Raw genomic sequence first — 17,169 nt, 5'->3', positions numbered from 1 at the left:
GGGTCTTTTAGTACTACTACTAAACTAGAGACAAACAATTATGGAACACAACATGTGGAATATTGTGTTCATAATTTTCTTCGCAACACTTGCTACTTTTGCTAGTGGCATTTTAATATGTATACCATATCCTCCATTGCCTTTTCCACTTCCAATATTTTGTCCTCTGCCACCGCCAACCCCTCCGCTACCACCATCTTCACCTACACGATCTCCTCCACCTCCACCTCCGCGTTCTCTACCTCAACCCTTGCGTTCCCCACCACCACCTTCATCTCCTCCGCCTCCGCCACCCAATTCCCTACCACCACCTTTAAATTCCCCACCACCACCTTCACTTTCTTCACCACCACATTCACCTCCTCCTCCGAGTTCACCACCAACACCACCTTCATCTTCTTTGCCTCCGCCACCACCTCCACCTTCACTTTCTCCCCCAACCCGGCCCTCTAAGTTCACCACCACCACCTTCACCTCCTCCTCTGAGTTCCCCACCACCACTATCATCTTTTCCGCCTTTGCCTCCATCTTCAAATTCCCCAACACCACCTTCACCTTCTGTTATGACCGGAACTCCCTAGTCAAAGAAAGCGTAGCTATTTCGCGACTAAACTTACTAAATGGTCTTAAACTCATCATGGATATTACTTAATTCAACGACAACATTTGTCTGAATGTGATAAAGGGGTACAACCATATCGAATCAGAGTAATTTCAGGGTGCATAGTCTTTTCTAAAGCAAATTCTAGATCTTTGCAGCGGAAGAGTACCAAGACGATGTAATATATGTGAAGACATAATACATCAGCTACCTTCTTATTTTATTTTCTTTCCCAACACCTCCTCTGCTTCGACACCGATCGACCTGCACATTAAAAAAAACAAAATTCAGGGCTGAGTACTTGATATACTCAGTGGGCTCATGCTGAAAATATTTCTCTTTTAGTTGTCAGCCAAACTTGAGTGAACGCAGGGTTTTTCTGAAAATCTTTCCCGGTCACTAAAACTTTTATTTCTTTCTAAAAGTAGACTGCGCAGTCATATAAACTTCTCATGAAATACCATATCTGATCTGTGTGAACCGGGAATGTGGCCACATTCCATGACGGTCACTGGACCGGCCAACGCAGGGTTTGCGGCCCTACTGGGACCCGAATTCGATTTAACTGGTTTGGCATAGCCAACAAATAGGCAATCATAAATAAAACTGGGCATGACAACTCATCTCAAAATGATCACATTTTCACATAAATCACATTTCTGAAAGAAAAGCCCACCTCGTTTACTTAAATTCTCTCAAACGAGCGCTTCCTGACTGGATTTTACTTGTCGTGCGACGACGTTCCTTTGTAACAATACATGCTTAAATTAGGCTTTAAGCAGTTAATTATCTTGCATGCATGCATGCCTAAGCGTGCGCTTATTATTTTACTTTCCGTTTTCTGGATTCATAGATCTTAAATTCTTAATTAAATCGGCGATTTAATTCATTCGGGTCTTGCCGAACTCTGCTAATATACTAAGTTTCCAGATTTATCTTAAGTATTTTGAAATACTTTCTGTGACTAAAGAAATTCTCATCTAATTATTTACTAGGTACTATTTCAACACGGCTTAATAATTTCTTTTCTTCCGTGACTTAGGGGAAAATTCTCTTCTTAAACCCCGAATTTATTCCGAGCGATGGCTCGTCAATTTTAATTATAATGATCCAAATATTATAAGTACGGCCCAGATTTACTGTAGTGGCCCAAATCTTTATATCCCGTCTTCTCTTTTTCTTTTCTTTAAAACTGATAAGGCCCAAATAGATTAAATTGCAGTGGCCCAAAAGTAATTTAAACGGAATCAGGCCCAATTAAAGGAGAATATACTCCCTTCCTCACCGTGAACTGCCCCTCTCTCAATTCCTCTCCAACATCAAAATTTCTCCCCCAAAATTGAGGATCGGCGGAAACCTTGCTCCATCGCCACCGCAGTTTACCGTCATCATCGCCGGTCACCACTGTGCCAGACTCGCCCCTCCTTCTCCAAATTCACATTTCCCCCAAATTTGGGGAGGGGAAACCCTAATCCCATCTCTGCCTCTCTTCGTGGAAGCCGAGGGGTTTCCCCCCACCGCCGCCGTTCTCCTTTTCTTTTTCCAGCGACGCCGCCACTCGGTCGGAACCCGCTATCGCCATACCGTCACCGTCCGATAGTACCCGTGAAGCCCGCCATCGCGGCTGTTGCGGGGATACTCCGCCTATCGCCCGCGAGTTCTGCGTGGCCGGGTCTCGCCGTCCACTTGCAAACGGAATTTGACAGCAGGGTCCGACGCCAAACCGTGAGGTCTCTGCCTCGGGCGCCGTCGAGCAAAGCTCGGCGTTTCGCTGATGCCCGCCGCCTCCTAACGATCAGCGCCGTCGTTGACGGTTTTGTGACTGCCTCCCCGGCCTCAGCTAAGCTTTCGCTCATTCTCTCCCTTAGCTCCGTTAAATCGGCAGATTTGCTATCCTTATTTGGTTTTGTTGTAATCTGGGTTTGATTATAGAATTCTACTAAAATCTAAGTTCAAGTTATCTGTGAATCTAGGAAGCCTTTTATGGGAATGCGATCTTTTGAATTGGGGTTCACACGTGTTCATGCTTCAGGGAGCTTTTATGTTTTAGTTGATGAGGCTACTGTTCTTCCTCGTTAATCTGATGTGATTACCGTGCCTGAGTTCTGACTATGGTATCCTAGCGTGCTTGTGTTTACTACTAAGTGTGAAATGTCTACTACATGATGATATGATATTCAAAGTGAGCTAGAAACTGAGTGAGGTCACCTTCTCTGCACAATATTATGCTGAACTCTACCTCTGGCCTCGACTCCCTTCACTCTCTAACTTGCTAGCTAACTGAGGGAATAATGTGGTGGTGTGAGTGAATAGAACCGAAGGCATGGGTATTTGTAGGATGGTTGTAACTGAAGGCTCTGTAAAGGCTGTTGATTTGGCAGCTAAAAGGGTCCTCTGATCACTCTTGGTTGGCTGTTTGCTCTGCAGAAACACAGGCATGTACCTGCACATTAATTGGGTTTTACAACCTCTTTTGTTGTCATATTGCAGGGTATCTCAGCCCTTGCTGGAAACCTCTGCGCTCGTGGTACATTTCCTGCGGTAGGATCCCTGTGGTTGCCACTGAAACCCTGCAGCTTGGGTGCTGCAGATGTAGGTTTCCTCTGGCACGTGTCGGCTGGACAACCAACTGGGAGGGCATGCCATTTCTGGTGGTGGCAGCCTTCATTCTTACCTGTTTTGGTGAGTTTTCGGTTCCCACATCAGATAGTATTGTCTCTCATTCTCATTTGGTTTTGCTTATCCAATTGCCTTGTTTTGCTAATGCATTTTCTTGTTGGTTCGGTTGGTGCTCGGCAGAGAGATAGGGCTGCTAGGTATGGTTCTCACCTTGGTGTCCCAGTTCGTTGGGCCGCTTGAGCTGGGCTGAGACCGGGCCTGACATGCATCCTATGACTCGAATTGTAATAGCGCAGTTCAACTTAATTTTTTTTCTATTTTCTTCCCACATGTATGCAAATCTCTGTAATAGTTAAGGCGTATTTTGTTTCCTTTGTTTTCATAGTCAAGCACTTGTAAATTTAGACTTACCTTGGAAATTCTAAATATCATGTTTTGTTTACTCAAGAATATAAACAAATGCTATTTCTTCCTCTTTCTTTAAATTTCTAGTATTTATTTCATAATTTCGAGGAATTAGTTCGCGGCTATTACACCTTATTCGCCACTTCTAGTATTTATTTCATAATTTCGAGGAATTAGTTCGCGGCTATTACACCTTATTCGCCACTGCTTCCGCCTCCAACTCCAATTTTCCCACCACCCTCTTCACCTCCTCCAACCCCTCCCCTATTTTCCCCATCACAACCTTCACATTCTTCGCCTCAACCTCCGCCTCCAATCTCTCTACCAACCACCTGCATCTCCTCCACCCCTTTCCGTACTTTCTCCACCACTGTCTCCACCCATACGTCCACCACCTTGAAATTATTCTACGAAATAACCACCACCTCATTCTCGTTTTCTTAATCACCTTTCTCCCATACATCCATATAAATAAAATATACAATAAATTCCTTTAAAGGAGTATTATCTTTTAAATATGAAGTTTCTTTTTAGATGATTCAACTTGCACAAGAAGATGAGATCACATTCAGAATCTAGCCACTTGCAGAATATTTCACATTGCCAGTTCTTGTTAGTGAAAATGGTAGTGGCGAGCAATATATATATATATATATATATATATATATATATAAGGAAGTGATCAATGTCGAACCAATTTTAAAGACCGAACTAGAGACCAAATCTCATCCACTCATTAATCACATCTAATGGTTATTAATAATTACACATTATCTAATTTTTTTATTAAATTAAATTGGTAAAGGGGTATTTCCGGAATATGCAACTCTTCCTCCCTTCCCAAATCTAGCCCACTTCTCTCTCTCTACAATTCTCTCTCACCGTCCCCGACCCCAATTCCCCTTTCACCTTCAGCATGTCTATCTGCAAGGACAGCCCCTCCGTCGCCATCGCCGGAGTCACTGGTGCTGTCAGTCAGGAGTTCCTCTCGTTATTTCAGACAGAGACTTCCCTACGGATCCCTCAAGTTGCTCGCCTCCAAGCACTCCGCCGGAAAATCGATCAATTACGAAATCGAGATTACATCATAGAGGAATTGACAGAGAACAACTCCGACGACGTCGACATTATCGGTTTAGCACATGGAAGATTGTGATTAAGGAGATGCAAAAGGAGATAATTGATAAGGTCATGGGGCCATAGGGAATGGGTTGGAGAGGATGTCGGACGAGCTGCCATTGATGGCTAAGAAGAAGAAGCTGCAAGAGCAGCGTGGAGAAGGCTGATTGAAGGTATTCCAATGGGGAAGAAGCGTGGAAATCGTCATTATTTAGATTTCTATATTACTTCATTTGATTAGGTCATTACTTCATTTTATTAGGTTATTACTTCATTTGACTAGGTCATTCACCTATGTCACAGATTTAGGGCAAACAACAACTATGATGTAGTTTTACATCTACAGTTCTCGATTGTTTGCAGATTATGAAATTTGTTTGCTTAGACTCATAATGAACTAATCTTTGATTATAATGAAGTAGTAATACAACTGAATGAACTTATATTTTTGTTGAATGAATATGTTTTGTTTTGTTTTGATTTTCCACTAACAGTAGTTTATATGCGACAATAGTTTGTATGCGATCAATACGACTCATAATGAACTACTATGTGATTATAATGAAGTATTAATAGAGCCGAATGAACTTATATGCTTGTTGAATGAATATGTTTTGTTTTGTTTTGTTTTGATTTTTGTTTTGATTTTCCACTAACAGTAATTTGTATGCGATCAATACGACTCATAATGAACTACTATGTGAGAAAAAAAGTACTTGGTGAGGGAAATGTATTGTCCATAAGTGAGACAGATGATTGAGAATTTTTATGGCTCACAAGTCCCTAGTGAAATAGAAGTTCATCCACCTGATGTTGTCAGCACCAAGGGTTCTGGTCGACGTCTTTCACACCTTGAGAAACAATTAAGAGAGTTGTCCAAGCCTGGTCGAAAATGTGCCAAATGTGGCGAGGTTGGTCGGCATGATTCAAGGAATTATGACAAGATACAGGAGGAGAAGAAGAAGAAAAAGAGGAAACAACAATGTTGAGGTTTGTTGTTCTGTTCTGTTCCAGTAGTTCTGTTCAATTGTTTATTACTTCAGTGGGATATGTTCTGCACTTCATTCTTTAAGTTCTGTACTTCAGTCCCGTAGTTTCTTATTTCATTTACACTTTGAATTTGAATTTGTTTAAACTTTTTGCAATCTTAAAGAGTATAGACTAAAGTGTTTTTATAATGGCTTATGTTGTTCTTTATTATGATGTTTTTTTTTATTGTTGAGGCTGAAAATATTTTATAAGTTCTATAGTTTAGTTTATTAATTGACATAAAGTAAAATGTCATTATTAATTTAGTACACAGATAATTTCATTATAGCAATTCAGTACTTCACTACATCTAGGTTATAGTTAATATGAAAACAGATCATTTGCATTACCTCATCACATGAGGTTATATATAGTTCATAATTAGAGTATGTTACTTCATTATTAGAGTCCGATACTTCAAATTTGTAGTTTGTTACTTCATTCTTCCAATTTACTACTCAATGAACTATATCCATTACCCAATGCAGTATTTAAAGCTAATAATGAATAACATTAAAAAGCGTGGTACTTTATTTTCAATTGCTCAAAACAGATGTATGAGTATTACAAAACTTAATCTGCTAAAATCATCATTTCTTCTTTAAACATTCTGCAATCATTTTCTCAACATCTATTACATGGTGTTTGTTTTCTTCCTCGTAGTATGTTGCTGTAACGTGTTTTCTGTTGAAGCTTTCATGGCTGTTATTTGCTAACATCAACGCTGAGCAATATTTGGCCCTCAAGCTCTGGAGCACACTTAAACTTGATTTTTTAAGCCACCGTTCCAACAACCTCCACGCTCACCCTTGTATATTTCCATGTGGCGCATTAGAAATATTCCACAGTCTTCAACATTATCAGAAGTTCTCCATGGCATTTTGAATCTTTGTATTTTAGCATTGGATATTGTCTTGCACTGTGTGTGAAAACCAGTTTGGGTGAGGAAGTGACAAAAATATGATCTATGCATGTATAAAACAAATATATGTTATTTTTAGTTGTGTATCAATTTCATATGGAAGTATAATAAAATTCAATCATATGAGAAGAATACAAACCAGCGTCTCTGGAATGTCACCATAATTGATGGTGAGATCATTGTTGTTGCTATTTCCAGAGTTATCTAGTACAACAATTCCACTTCTTTTGAAGCAAAAGCAAATACCATAATAATGCTGATTCGCACATATAGGGAAGAAGACCTATGTAAAGAAGTAACAGACCACACGAATGAAGTAATAAACTGTGAGAATGAAGTACAATAAAAAATTTAGGAAATAGAATATTTCAATTTATAATAATAATATTACTCCATCAAAATATATCATTGCTATAGTACTATGTGCATATACTTCATATAATTTCATATAATAAGTACAACACTTCATTATCTTAATTTATTATTTCATTTTAGTAATAAACCCTACTGTATAAACATGTCATTTATATTACTTCATTATCATAATTTATTACTTCATCTTACCAATTTACTACTTCATTAAAAAGAATATGTAGTTCATTTTAATGTGGAAACAATACAGCAGTTAAGTTTAATCCTAAAACCCTAAACCCATGCAACACAGTAAATAGATAGTTCATTTTTAGACTCTGTTACTTCATTATCATGTTTTATTACTTCATTTTACCAATTTACTACTTCTTAGCTTTATATAGTAGAAGTAGGGCTTTAACTTCATTACTATCTATTTACATGTGCAATAGATTATTACTTCTAAACCTTTTACTTACATCCAGTCAGTGTATATTACTTCATTTAATACATAGATAACTTCATTATATCAATTCAATACTTCACAACAACTAGGTTATAGATAATAGTAAAACAGATTACTTGCATTACTTCATCACATCAGGTTATTATATCATAAATTAGAATATTACGTTCATTTTTATGTGGAAACAACACAACAGTTAAGTTTAATCCTAAAAATCATATTAAGACTAAAATCATATTCCAAGTTAGGAATTAGATGACGTAAATTAAGACTAAGAACTTTGCAAAGCTTCAAAGGTGAATTACCTTCACCAGAAGATCGGCCAAAACGCAAGTGGAGGCCAGAATTTTCGGTCGAACTTTTTCGAGTATCAACCATTTTGAATCTGTGGATTCGATGTAGATGCTAAATCTACCGATTTAAATGCTGAACAGATAGATCGAAGTGCTGAATCGTCGATGAATGTCATCGATTTCAGCCGTTTTTGCCGGAGATGACCGATGAAAATGAAGATTCTTCGTCGGATTTTAGCTAGGTTAGTGAGAGAAGTTTTAAGGGAGAAGAAGCGTACAGCTGAAGACTCGTAAGCGGGACGAGTAAATTTTTGGTGATTTTGATTTTTTACCCTAATTATGAAATTACATAAATACCCCCGCATTGAAGTAAATTGAGTATGCAATGAAGTGCGAAAAATAACCCTTGATTATCTAATCTAATCCATCAAATTTAAGATCTAAGGGCCCAAATTTGGTCTCTAGTGCGAACAAATAATAGCCACAAGATCAAAAAAATCAAGGGCTAGTATTAATTTTTGAATTTAATGAGATATTAGTTCCCTCAATCACAAATTTACTCCACAATAATAAGGCGGGGGTATAATGGTCATTGCACATCCAAAATTAGATTACATCATTGGCATTTGAAAAAGAAACCGCATTCTTCTCTTCTCCTCCTCTTCCTTCTTCTGCAAAATAGTTCTCAGCTCTCCTACCGCCGATTCGTCCGATTGAAGAGGAATTCGATTGGAAATTATCAATATTTTCGCGATTCAAGTGACTCTCTTTCCCCGACGAAGGAATCTGCATCGGTGTCTCCAATCATCACTCTTCCAGCGGCCAACAACACCGCCACCGTCAACAAGGCGGCGGCGGCGCTCCGGAAGGAGCTCATCGCGGTGATCAAGGAGAAGAAGGAGGCGATGGCCAAGGGCGGGCCGCTCTACGACATCTTGTCGCACATGATCGTGGCATCTGACCCCGAGCGGGAACACACAGATCTATGATATAATTTAGCCTGCATTTCCCAATTTATCTTCTGTTTTTCTTAGTTTTGATTTCCTTTAATTAGGGAATTAACATTAGGTGATAAGCTATCGTTGCAATTTTTATGATGGGATGTAGTGTAGTATTTGAATTTTGTGAGATTTTAGCTATGCATTTCAGATGTAGCCCCTTTCTGTTTCTTCTTGCTCTGATCTAATTATAATATCAATGTTGAATTGTCCTAAAAATAATCATGCTAAGAGTGAAGAGTGAAGTAAAATCATGCTAAGAGTGATGTGTTTTGTAAACAAGAGTGAAGTAAAATCAGAACAAGAGTGATGTGTTTTGTGAACAAGAGTGAAGTAAAATCAGAACAAGAGTGAAGTGAAATCAGAACAAGAGTGATGTGTTTTGTGAACAAGAGTGAAGTGAAATCAGAACAAGAGTGATGTGGTTTGTGAACAAGAGTGGAGTAAAATCAGAACAAGAGTGATGTTTTGTAAACAAGAGTGAAGTAAAATCACAATAAGAGTGATGTGTTTTGTGAACAAGAGTGAAGTAAAATCATAATAAGAGTGACGTGTTTTGTGAACAAGAGTGAAGTAAAATCAGAACAAGAGTGATGTGTTTTGTGAACAAGAGTGAAGTAAAATCAGAACAAGAGTGATGTTTTGTAAACAAGAGTGAAGTAAAATCAGAACAAGAGTGATGTGTTTTGTGAACAAGAGTGAAGTAAAATCAGAACAAGAGTGAAGTGAAATCAGAACAAGAGTGATGTGTTTTGTGAACAAGAGTGAAGTGAAATCAGAACAAGAGTGATGTGTTTTGTGAACAAGAGTGAAGTGAAATCAGAACAAGAGTGATGTGTTTTGTGAACAAGAGTGAAGTAAAATCAGAATAAGAGTGAAGTGAAATCGGAACAAGAGTGATGTGTTTTGTGAACAAGAGTGAAGTGAAATCAGAACAAGAGTGGTGTGTTTTGTGAACAAGAGTGAAGTGAAATCAGAACAAGAGTGATGTGTTTTGTGAACAAGAGTGAAGTAAAATCAGAACAAGAGTGATGTTTTGTAAACAAGAGTGAAGTAAAATCACAAGATACATCAGTAACATTAAACGTAGACGGAAACTAACTATATCGAAGACGAATCTTAGAGCCTACAGCCACCGCGCCCCGCTCTTGTTCCGAAACTCCGCTTCTCTTCTACGGCAGCTCATCGTTGCGTCTCCTTACCCGCCGACGCTGATTCCGGTGAGTCCGACGTAGAGGTAGGTTTTGATTTGGGGTTTTTTCAGCATTGGCACGACGATTGAATCCGCCAACAGCCCCTCCGCCCCGATCGCCTTTGCCAGCTCCCCCACCGCGGCCAGTATCCTCTCCGGCGCCACCCCCAGCTCAGAATTACGATTTGGAAGAAGAAAGGATCGCAGATTTGGAAGATTTCGCGTAATTTGATCGCATGTTTTAATTCAGAAAGTAATTTTCAAAAATACCCTCAGCATATTTTATTTTATTAAAATTAATAATATTTGTTCCATTAAGATGTGTGGCTGAGATTTGTTCTCTAGTTATACCCTTAAAAATAGTTATATCTTGATCACTACCCTATATATATATATATATATATATATATATATATATATAGAGAGAGAGAGAGAGAGAGAGAGAGGGGGGGTAGTGTTAAACTCCTTTTCACCCCTTAAATTTAAGTTTCTTCGCAATCTCGGTCGTTGGATCAGGAGGATGGACGTTCCAGATTAATAGCATATTTATCATCCCGCGCTTCATTACTTGACCAATTTGGTGCATCATGGGGGTGATTTAGTCAATTTGTGTAATCAAAACGGCTGAAAACGAATTGGGCGAAAATTTAGCGGGATCTTCCACCACTTTCATCACACGCATTGACTCACATCTATCATCACACGCATTTAATTACAATCCCGCTCCAGATTCTCTCTCAACAAGAGTCTTCTCATTTTCCAAATCTGGTAAAAACCCTAGCCGCCGCCCACTCAAAATCGCGACGATTTCTCGGAGATTCACCGCTGGTTCCCTTGATTTTCAATATCCCTTCCCGGTTTGAACAAGATTTCAGTGCATTACAACAGCAGGTAGGGTTTGGTCGTTTTTTTTTATCGATCTTCAACAATCGTTTTTTTAATCGATTTTCAACAAGCGCCGATCGAAATAAATCGCCCACACCAAGATTCAACCGATTACCATCAAATCCTAGACTATTTATTGTTAAAATCTTGTAGTGTTTTGATTATTTGTTTCAACAAGCGCCGACCGAAATAAATCGCCCACACCCTAGACCTACCAACTCACAACAAACACAGAATAATGGTGAGTTTCTGTTCGATTAGTTGCTCTGTTTTTCTGCTTCACATATTTTAATTTTGATCCTACATGATTTAGTCGATTTTGTACATTATTTTAATGATTGTGTGCATTAATATACTTGATGTTTCCATTGTTTGTATGTCAGTGGACATTAGTGTCACAAAATATGCTGTAGTAGTGAATCATTACGCTTTTGGATTTGCACATCATTTGATTGTTTTATGCATAAAAATATCATGTATTATGCATCATTTAAATGGTGTTTTTAATTGTAAAAAAGTACCGGTAATATATGTGGGAGTGCATTATTTGTTAATACATATGCATTATCTGTCTGTCTAAATTCATTATATGCATCGTTAGATGAATTCTATATCTACCGGTGGTGGTCACTGAGAATAGTGGATCCAGAAGTGTATTTGTCATTAATAAAATAAGTTTGTTGGTTAAGTATATATCTTGTATGATTCATCGTGGTTGTGTTATAACTACATTATTTGATTATGTGATTGCATTATTTGGATGGTTAAGTTGTTACACATATATATCTTGTATGATGCATCATGCTTGTGTTATGATTGCATTATGTCACTATGTGATTGCATTATTTGCTTATGTGATTGCATTATTTGAAAATGTGATTGCATTATGTTGGATCCTGTTTTAAATTGTCAAACATTAACTAGAATATATGTTAGTAAATTACACTATATAGTCTGTGCATTATGTGTACATGGTGAAGCATTATTTTATTTTACGCATGAATTAATGTTCGTTTGGCAGATTTGTTTCTACTATATACCTCTGTTTGTTATTCTATATAGTGCACGTTTCATGATGCAAGTTGGTGCTGCTCGACAGGGACAAAACAGTTGAGGAGGAACATAGAAGATGCAGTGGATGATCTACTGCCGGTTGGAATAGCCAAGAAATTCCGCGAACGAATTACGGAAGCTTCAACCAGCTCTGCCCAAAATGACTGTGATAACAAGAAGAACAAAGCCCGGAGGGAGGACTATTTATACTGTCGTCGAACACCTGCAGAGTTCTTGTCCTGCTTGAAGAATCTTACGCCGCAGCAAAAGGAATCTGTTGCTGAACTAGGATTTCAATCTATCATGTGTTTCGATGCCAGGGAGATTCCAGGCCAACTGGCCTATTGGGTGCTAAGCGCCTTCAATCTAGCGCGATGCCAGATTGGATTGTCAGGAGGTGGAACCCTAGATCTGGATGAGGAAGACGTCCATTTGACGTTAGAATTTCCTCGTGGCCGAACACCTATCTCACGGCCTATGGAACATCAAAGCAACTTCACCTTCAACGACATGGTTGCTGCCCGATGTGGGAAGGGGCGTTTTAAAATGACCCCGAAGGACATTTCCCAGTTGATGATGCAGAAGGTTAATGGAGGCGACTTCTTCAAGAAGCTCTTCATGTTCCTGTTGGAAAATGCGTTGATAGAGACCCCGTCTGACGGCCATTGCAAACCGAAGATTCTTAATTTCATAGACGATGTGGACGAAATAAGGAACCTATACTGGTGTGGTTATGTCCTTTCTGTGCTTGAGGCTACTTACCCTAGCTGGGCAAACCGCCAGAGTGTGAACTTTAGTGGTCCAATCTACTTTTTGGTGGTATGGGAATAATATGTGCACTATATGCCCCTTTTCTTGCATTATGCATTAGTATAAATACATTATTTAGATGTCCACATTGCATTATGCATTAAATGGCCATTTCATGCATTATATAGCCATTTTCATGCATTACATGGCCATTTAAATGCATTATGCATTCCGCATTAAATGGTAATTTCCATGCATTATGCTTTATAATAAGTACATTACTAAGATGAACTTATTGAATTATGCGTATTATCTTACATTATGTTGTTGTTATTTTCAGGGGGCATATGTCGATCGTGTGGTTTATTGCCGGAGAAGGGTGATCCGTTCTTGGCCAACGATCAAAGGTTGGACAACAGAGGCTTTGAAGCAAAGGGCTGAAGTGGAGCATGGACAGTACGGAACAGGCAGACTGGAAGGAAGGGTCGATAAAAATAGCTGGCTGGAGGAAGAGGAACGAAGGAAGGAAGACGTGGATACCATAGGAGAGCACGTAGCACCCGGCCGACGCAAAGCATATAGCATAAGGAAAAAATTTGTTGCGTCGAGCGCCTTGATGGCACGTGCAGTTTCAGAATGGGTGGATAACTTCAATCAAATCCCAGTTAAATTTCTCGATGACGAGTGCTTCCGTCTTGGAAGCCAGATTGGGAGAAAATTGCTGGGTATTGAGGAACAAGAAGTGGTGGCGGATGAGGATATTGTGACGAGGCTGACGCAGGCGAAGAAAGATGTGGAAGAATACAGTCCTGAGTGGATCGCAGAGTTAGAAAAAATGATGGTGGCGTATGATAAAAAAAAAGACATTGAACAAGAGCACCACCAGGCAGTCTTTTGTCCTAGATGGCTTCGATTGCCCCAACCCTTTTGCCACACAACCATCAAACGGAGCTGGGGGGAGTGGTACTGGCGGCACCGAGCCGCCAGTTGCTGACATTGCACCGGAAGCCACAAACACATGAGGTGAAGATGTTAAAGGAGATGTCAGCATTCCCGAGCCGTTTGATTATGAAATCCCTGATATGATGCACACCGGCGCAGGTGTTAAGGAACCACAAATCCCGCCAACAGGCGTAGCGGTTGGCGGGGGACTGCCGAGCACCACAGAGGTAGGCATCCAGATAAATATACTTGAGTATTATCAATGATTACCGATATTAACTCATTTTAATTGTGTGATTGATAGGCACAGTTAAATGCTTCCGTAGAAGAACCTGTCCACGAGGCTTTTGAGGGAGTAGCAGACGCCGGCGTTGGCGGCCAAACAAAGAAAGACAGGACATCAACAACGGGTGTGAAGATAGGAGCATTGGGCCAGAACGGTGGAGCTGTGATGGACAATGCCAAGATTTGTGTTTCTTAGAAAAAAGTGAACTGTATAACGTCATGATTTCGTTGGCGTTACGCTCTCACTGAATTTTTATTTTATGTACAGTACGACAAAAATAAGGGGGCCGCAACAAAGGGAAAGAAAGGGAAAGAGCCGTTGTCTCGTAAGGTATCCGTGTTTAATGGAATTTTATACACAACTCCTTCTACATTATATACTGGTTAACATGCATTTTTTGTGCTTCATTGTTCATTACAAGAATCCCCCACAGTCTAAGGGTAAGGCACCGCTTATTGAAGAGTCTAGAGCGGGTGGTAATTTGATGGATATTGTAATGCCAACTGTGGTTTCGCATGACAAAGGAAATGGAAAGGCGATACAGAAGGATGCTGGAGATGTGGTAAGAAAAGTTAATTCCCATTTGAAAACATAGTTTGTTTACTGAATTTATGGTAGTTTGACATGCAATTGGTCAGGGAGTGAATGTAATACATGTATGCTCATTATTTGAAGTAAAACGTTCATTATTGATATAATGGGATGCATTAAAACAATGCTTTCATGCATCATGATGCTATTGTTAAACCTAATTCGAAGAGTTGGGTGAATGCCCGAATGATGAACGGGTGTTACATCTGTATTTTACATATCTGTACTCTCATTGGTAGGCGGAGAACGTGGCGGTGACCAGAATCAAAAAGCCAACTCTGGCTGCAAGATCGTCATTCAATGAAAGGGCTGTCAGACTTATAGCCAAGGCAATTATTGTTGACAGAGAGTTGTACTACTGGGTGCTGAGCACGTTAGCCAAAAATAAGTATGTTTGGAAATTTTGCTCATTTGCTATTTAACAAAATTTTAGTTGTTGTTAAATTGTTTGTTGCCTCTCAGGGACGACGTTGTATACCAGGACAGCTTTAGGGAAACCATGCATGGTGAGTTCGAGTCATTAGCTCCATTCAAGAGGATCAGCCCTGCAATTATAGACACGTGGGCTTCTTACTTGAACAACATGGAGCAGCTCAAAGCTCCAGAGACAGTGTCTAGGCTCTTCTTCTCCACGAATCCATGCGTGAGTGATCTACGTTTCAATCTCATGTGCAACCTATTTAAATTCATTTTACATAATTAACTTGTTTACCAATAAATTTCTAGAAGGATACCGTGGTCGACGCTCCGACGGAGTGGAATGAGAAGCAGAAACTAGATACATTCTGGACAAGACTCTTTGGAGAAGCACTTGGAATGAGAAACCTTCAATGGGAGACATATGATCTGGTAAGTGTGTGTTGCTTTGTGCATTATTCGGCTGAAACTGTGCATTATTTGGCAGAATATAAGCATTACAGTATCATTATTGGTTCATTATTTATTGAATCAAACGATCGAGATTCTGAATCATTTTTAATAAAAATAATCCGTCGTTGTGCAGATCTTTTTCCCCATATGGGGTGCAACGCAGAAATATGTCATATGTTTTGATTTGCCATACGGGAAAATGAATATCATTGACCACAGTTTGGCAGAACCGCACGCTACCTTTGAAGCCAAGTTCGGCAAGACACCATCTCTTCTGGTAAGTAATAAGCTTACTACAATAGGCTGCCTTATGGTAGAAATAATTCCTATTATAAACAAGAACTTAACATTTTGTTTTGTGTTCCAGAAAAAGTTCTTTGCTGAAGCACTAACGAGGTGCAAAGTTCCTAAGATGGCAACCCAGGTCCGAAAGTGCAGAACACACGTTGTAGCCATGCCTTGGAGGAACAGTAACGTCATTGATGAGGGAGGGATCTATGTGATGCGGCACATGGAAACCTATTTTGGAGAAAGGGAAAAGGATTGGGAATGTGGCCTCAGTGCGAGTGGAACTAAAAGCGTGGAGATGTTCCGCATCAAGTATGCAAGGACCCTCCTGACATGTATTTACAACACAAGAGGTGGTGACAACCAGAAGAAGGCGACGCGTTTTTGGAAAGAGAAGCCGAAAAATTTCAACTTTGAGAATTGGGTCGACCTATATGGTCTTGAGTGAGGTGTGGTACGCATTATACAACTGTTGGTGGGAGAAGCAATGGCATCGTTTTTTATCGTTATCTTCTTTTTTGTAAAGTACAGTTCTTCGAACGTCTATTAGTATGGATTTTTGAACACAAACGCCTGTGCCAGTGTTATGTGTTTTTATATCTTGTACAAAATATCAAGACATCACTGCATAATAATATCAAATAAGTTCATATTAATGCATTCACAGTCGTAAATTTTTTTTAAGATGAACAATAATTGGAATATAATACACCTAAGTTATAAGATGCTTTTCTTGGTAACTAACAACCAAGCAATCCACATATAAGGAATGTATAGACGTCAAAGAGAACCAAGCATCATGAATAACATTCTGCATTCCTCACGAAATATTCAGCTGTATCATTATATGTGTTACTATGTGCATTATTTTCCATTTATCATGCATTATATTCAGCTGTATCATTATATTGTGTGCATTATTTGGTTTGATATTTACATTATAGGTACTTTTTAATGCATTATGTTTTTCCATAACGGGTCTTCTGTACTCGGTGCTGAATATAAGTACTTATCATATGCATTATTATGTTATTTTAGTTCATCATGTGTTTAAAATTACAGCATTATTTGGAACCAGAAATACATTTGTTGGTGTTGGGGCCAAGATGAAATTGGTAACCAATTTTCCATTTATCATTCATTATATTGTGTGCATTATTTGGTTTGATATTTACATTAGAGGGACTTTTTAATGCATTATGTTTTTTTTCATAACGGGTCTTCTGTAATCGGTGCTGAATATAAGTACTTATCATATGCATTATTATGTTATTTTAGTTCATCATGTGTTTAAAATTACAGCATTATTTGGAACCATAAATACATTTGTAGGTACTTGGGCCAAGATGAAATTGCAGATGGCTAATGTGCACAGTGTCTTTCAATAAAATTGTAATTCCTGAGTTTAGTTAATTCTGATGCAACAAAGACATGTCACAAACGAAAAGAATAAGATAATATAGAGTCATATAAGAAAAATAATCTGACTACATAAATCCATAAATTACA

At 39.0% G+C, this 17,169-nt stretch overlaps 1 protein-coding gene and 1 long non-coding RNA gene across 2 annotated transcripts; one reads left to right on the top strand and one right to left on the bottom strand.

Moving 5' to 3' along the window:
• Positions 1 to 243: 243 nt before the first annotated feature.
• Positions 244 to 528, bottom strand: LOC121774486 (glycine-rich RNA-binding protein 10-like). Its single transcript, XM_042171353.1, has one exon. The coding sequence runs from the start codon at positions 526 to 528 to the stop codon at positions 244 to 246; it is 285 nt and encodes a 94-aa protein (XP_042027287.1).
• Positions 529 to 1,893: 1,365 nt separating this feature from the next.
• LOC121775001 lies at positions 1,894 to 3,705 on the top strand. The gene is made up of 2 exons (XR_006045086.1): positions 1,894 to 3,283; positions 3,401 to 3,705. It is a non-coding gene; the product is annotated as an uncharacterized LOC121775001 (long non-coding RNA).
• Positions 3,706 to 17,169: the final 13,464 nt, after the last annotated feature.

Source organism: Salvia splendens, chromosome 17, assembly GCF_004379255.2.
Source record: "Salvia splendens isolate huo1 chromosome 17, SspV2, whole genome shotgun sequence".
NCBI lineage: Eukaryota > Viridiplantae > Streptophyta > Magnoliopsida > Lamiales > Lamiaceae > Salvia > Salvia splendens.
Note: the sequence above shows the minus strand (reverse complement) of the source record. Positions and strands in the feature narration are given on the sequence as shown.

What these genes read in the sequence shown, in the direction of transcription:
- LOC121774486 (XM_042171353.1), bottom strand. Translation starts at nt 528, where the DNA reads ATGGAGGCAAAGGCGGAAAAGATGATAGTGGTGGTGGGGAACTCAGAG.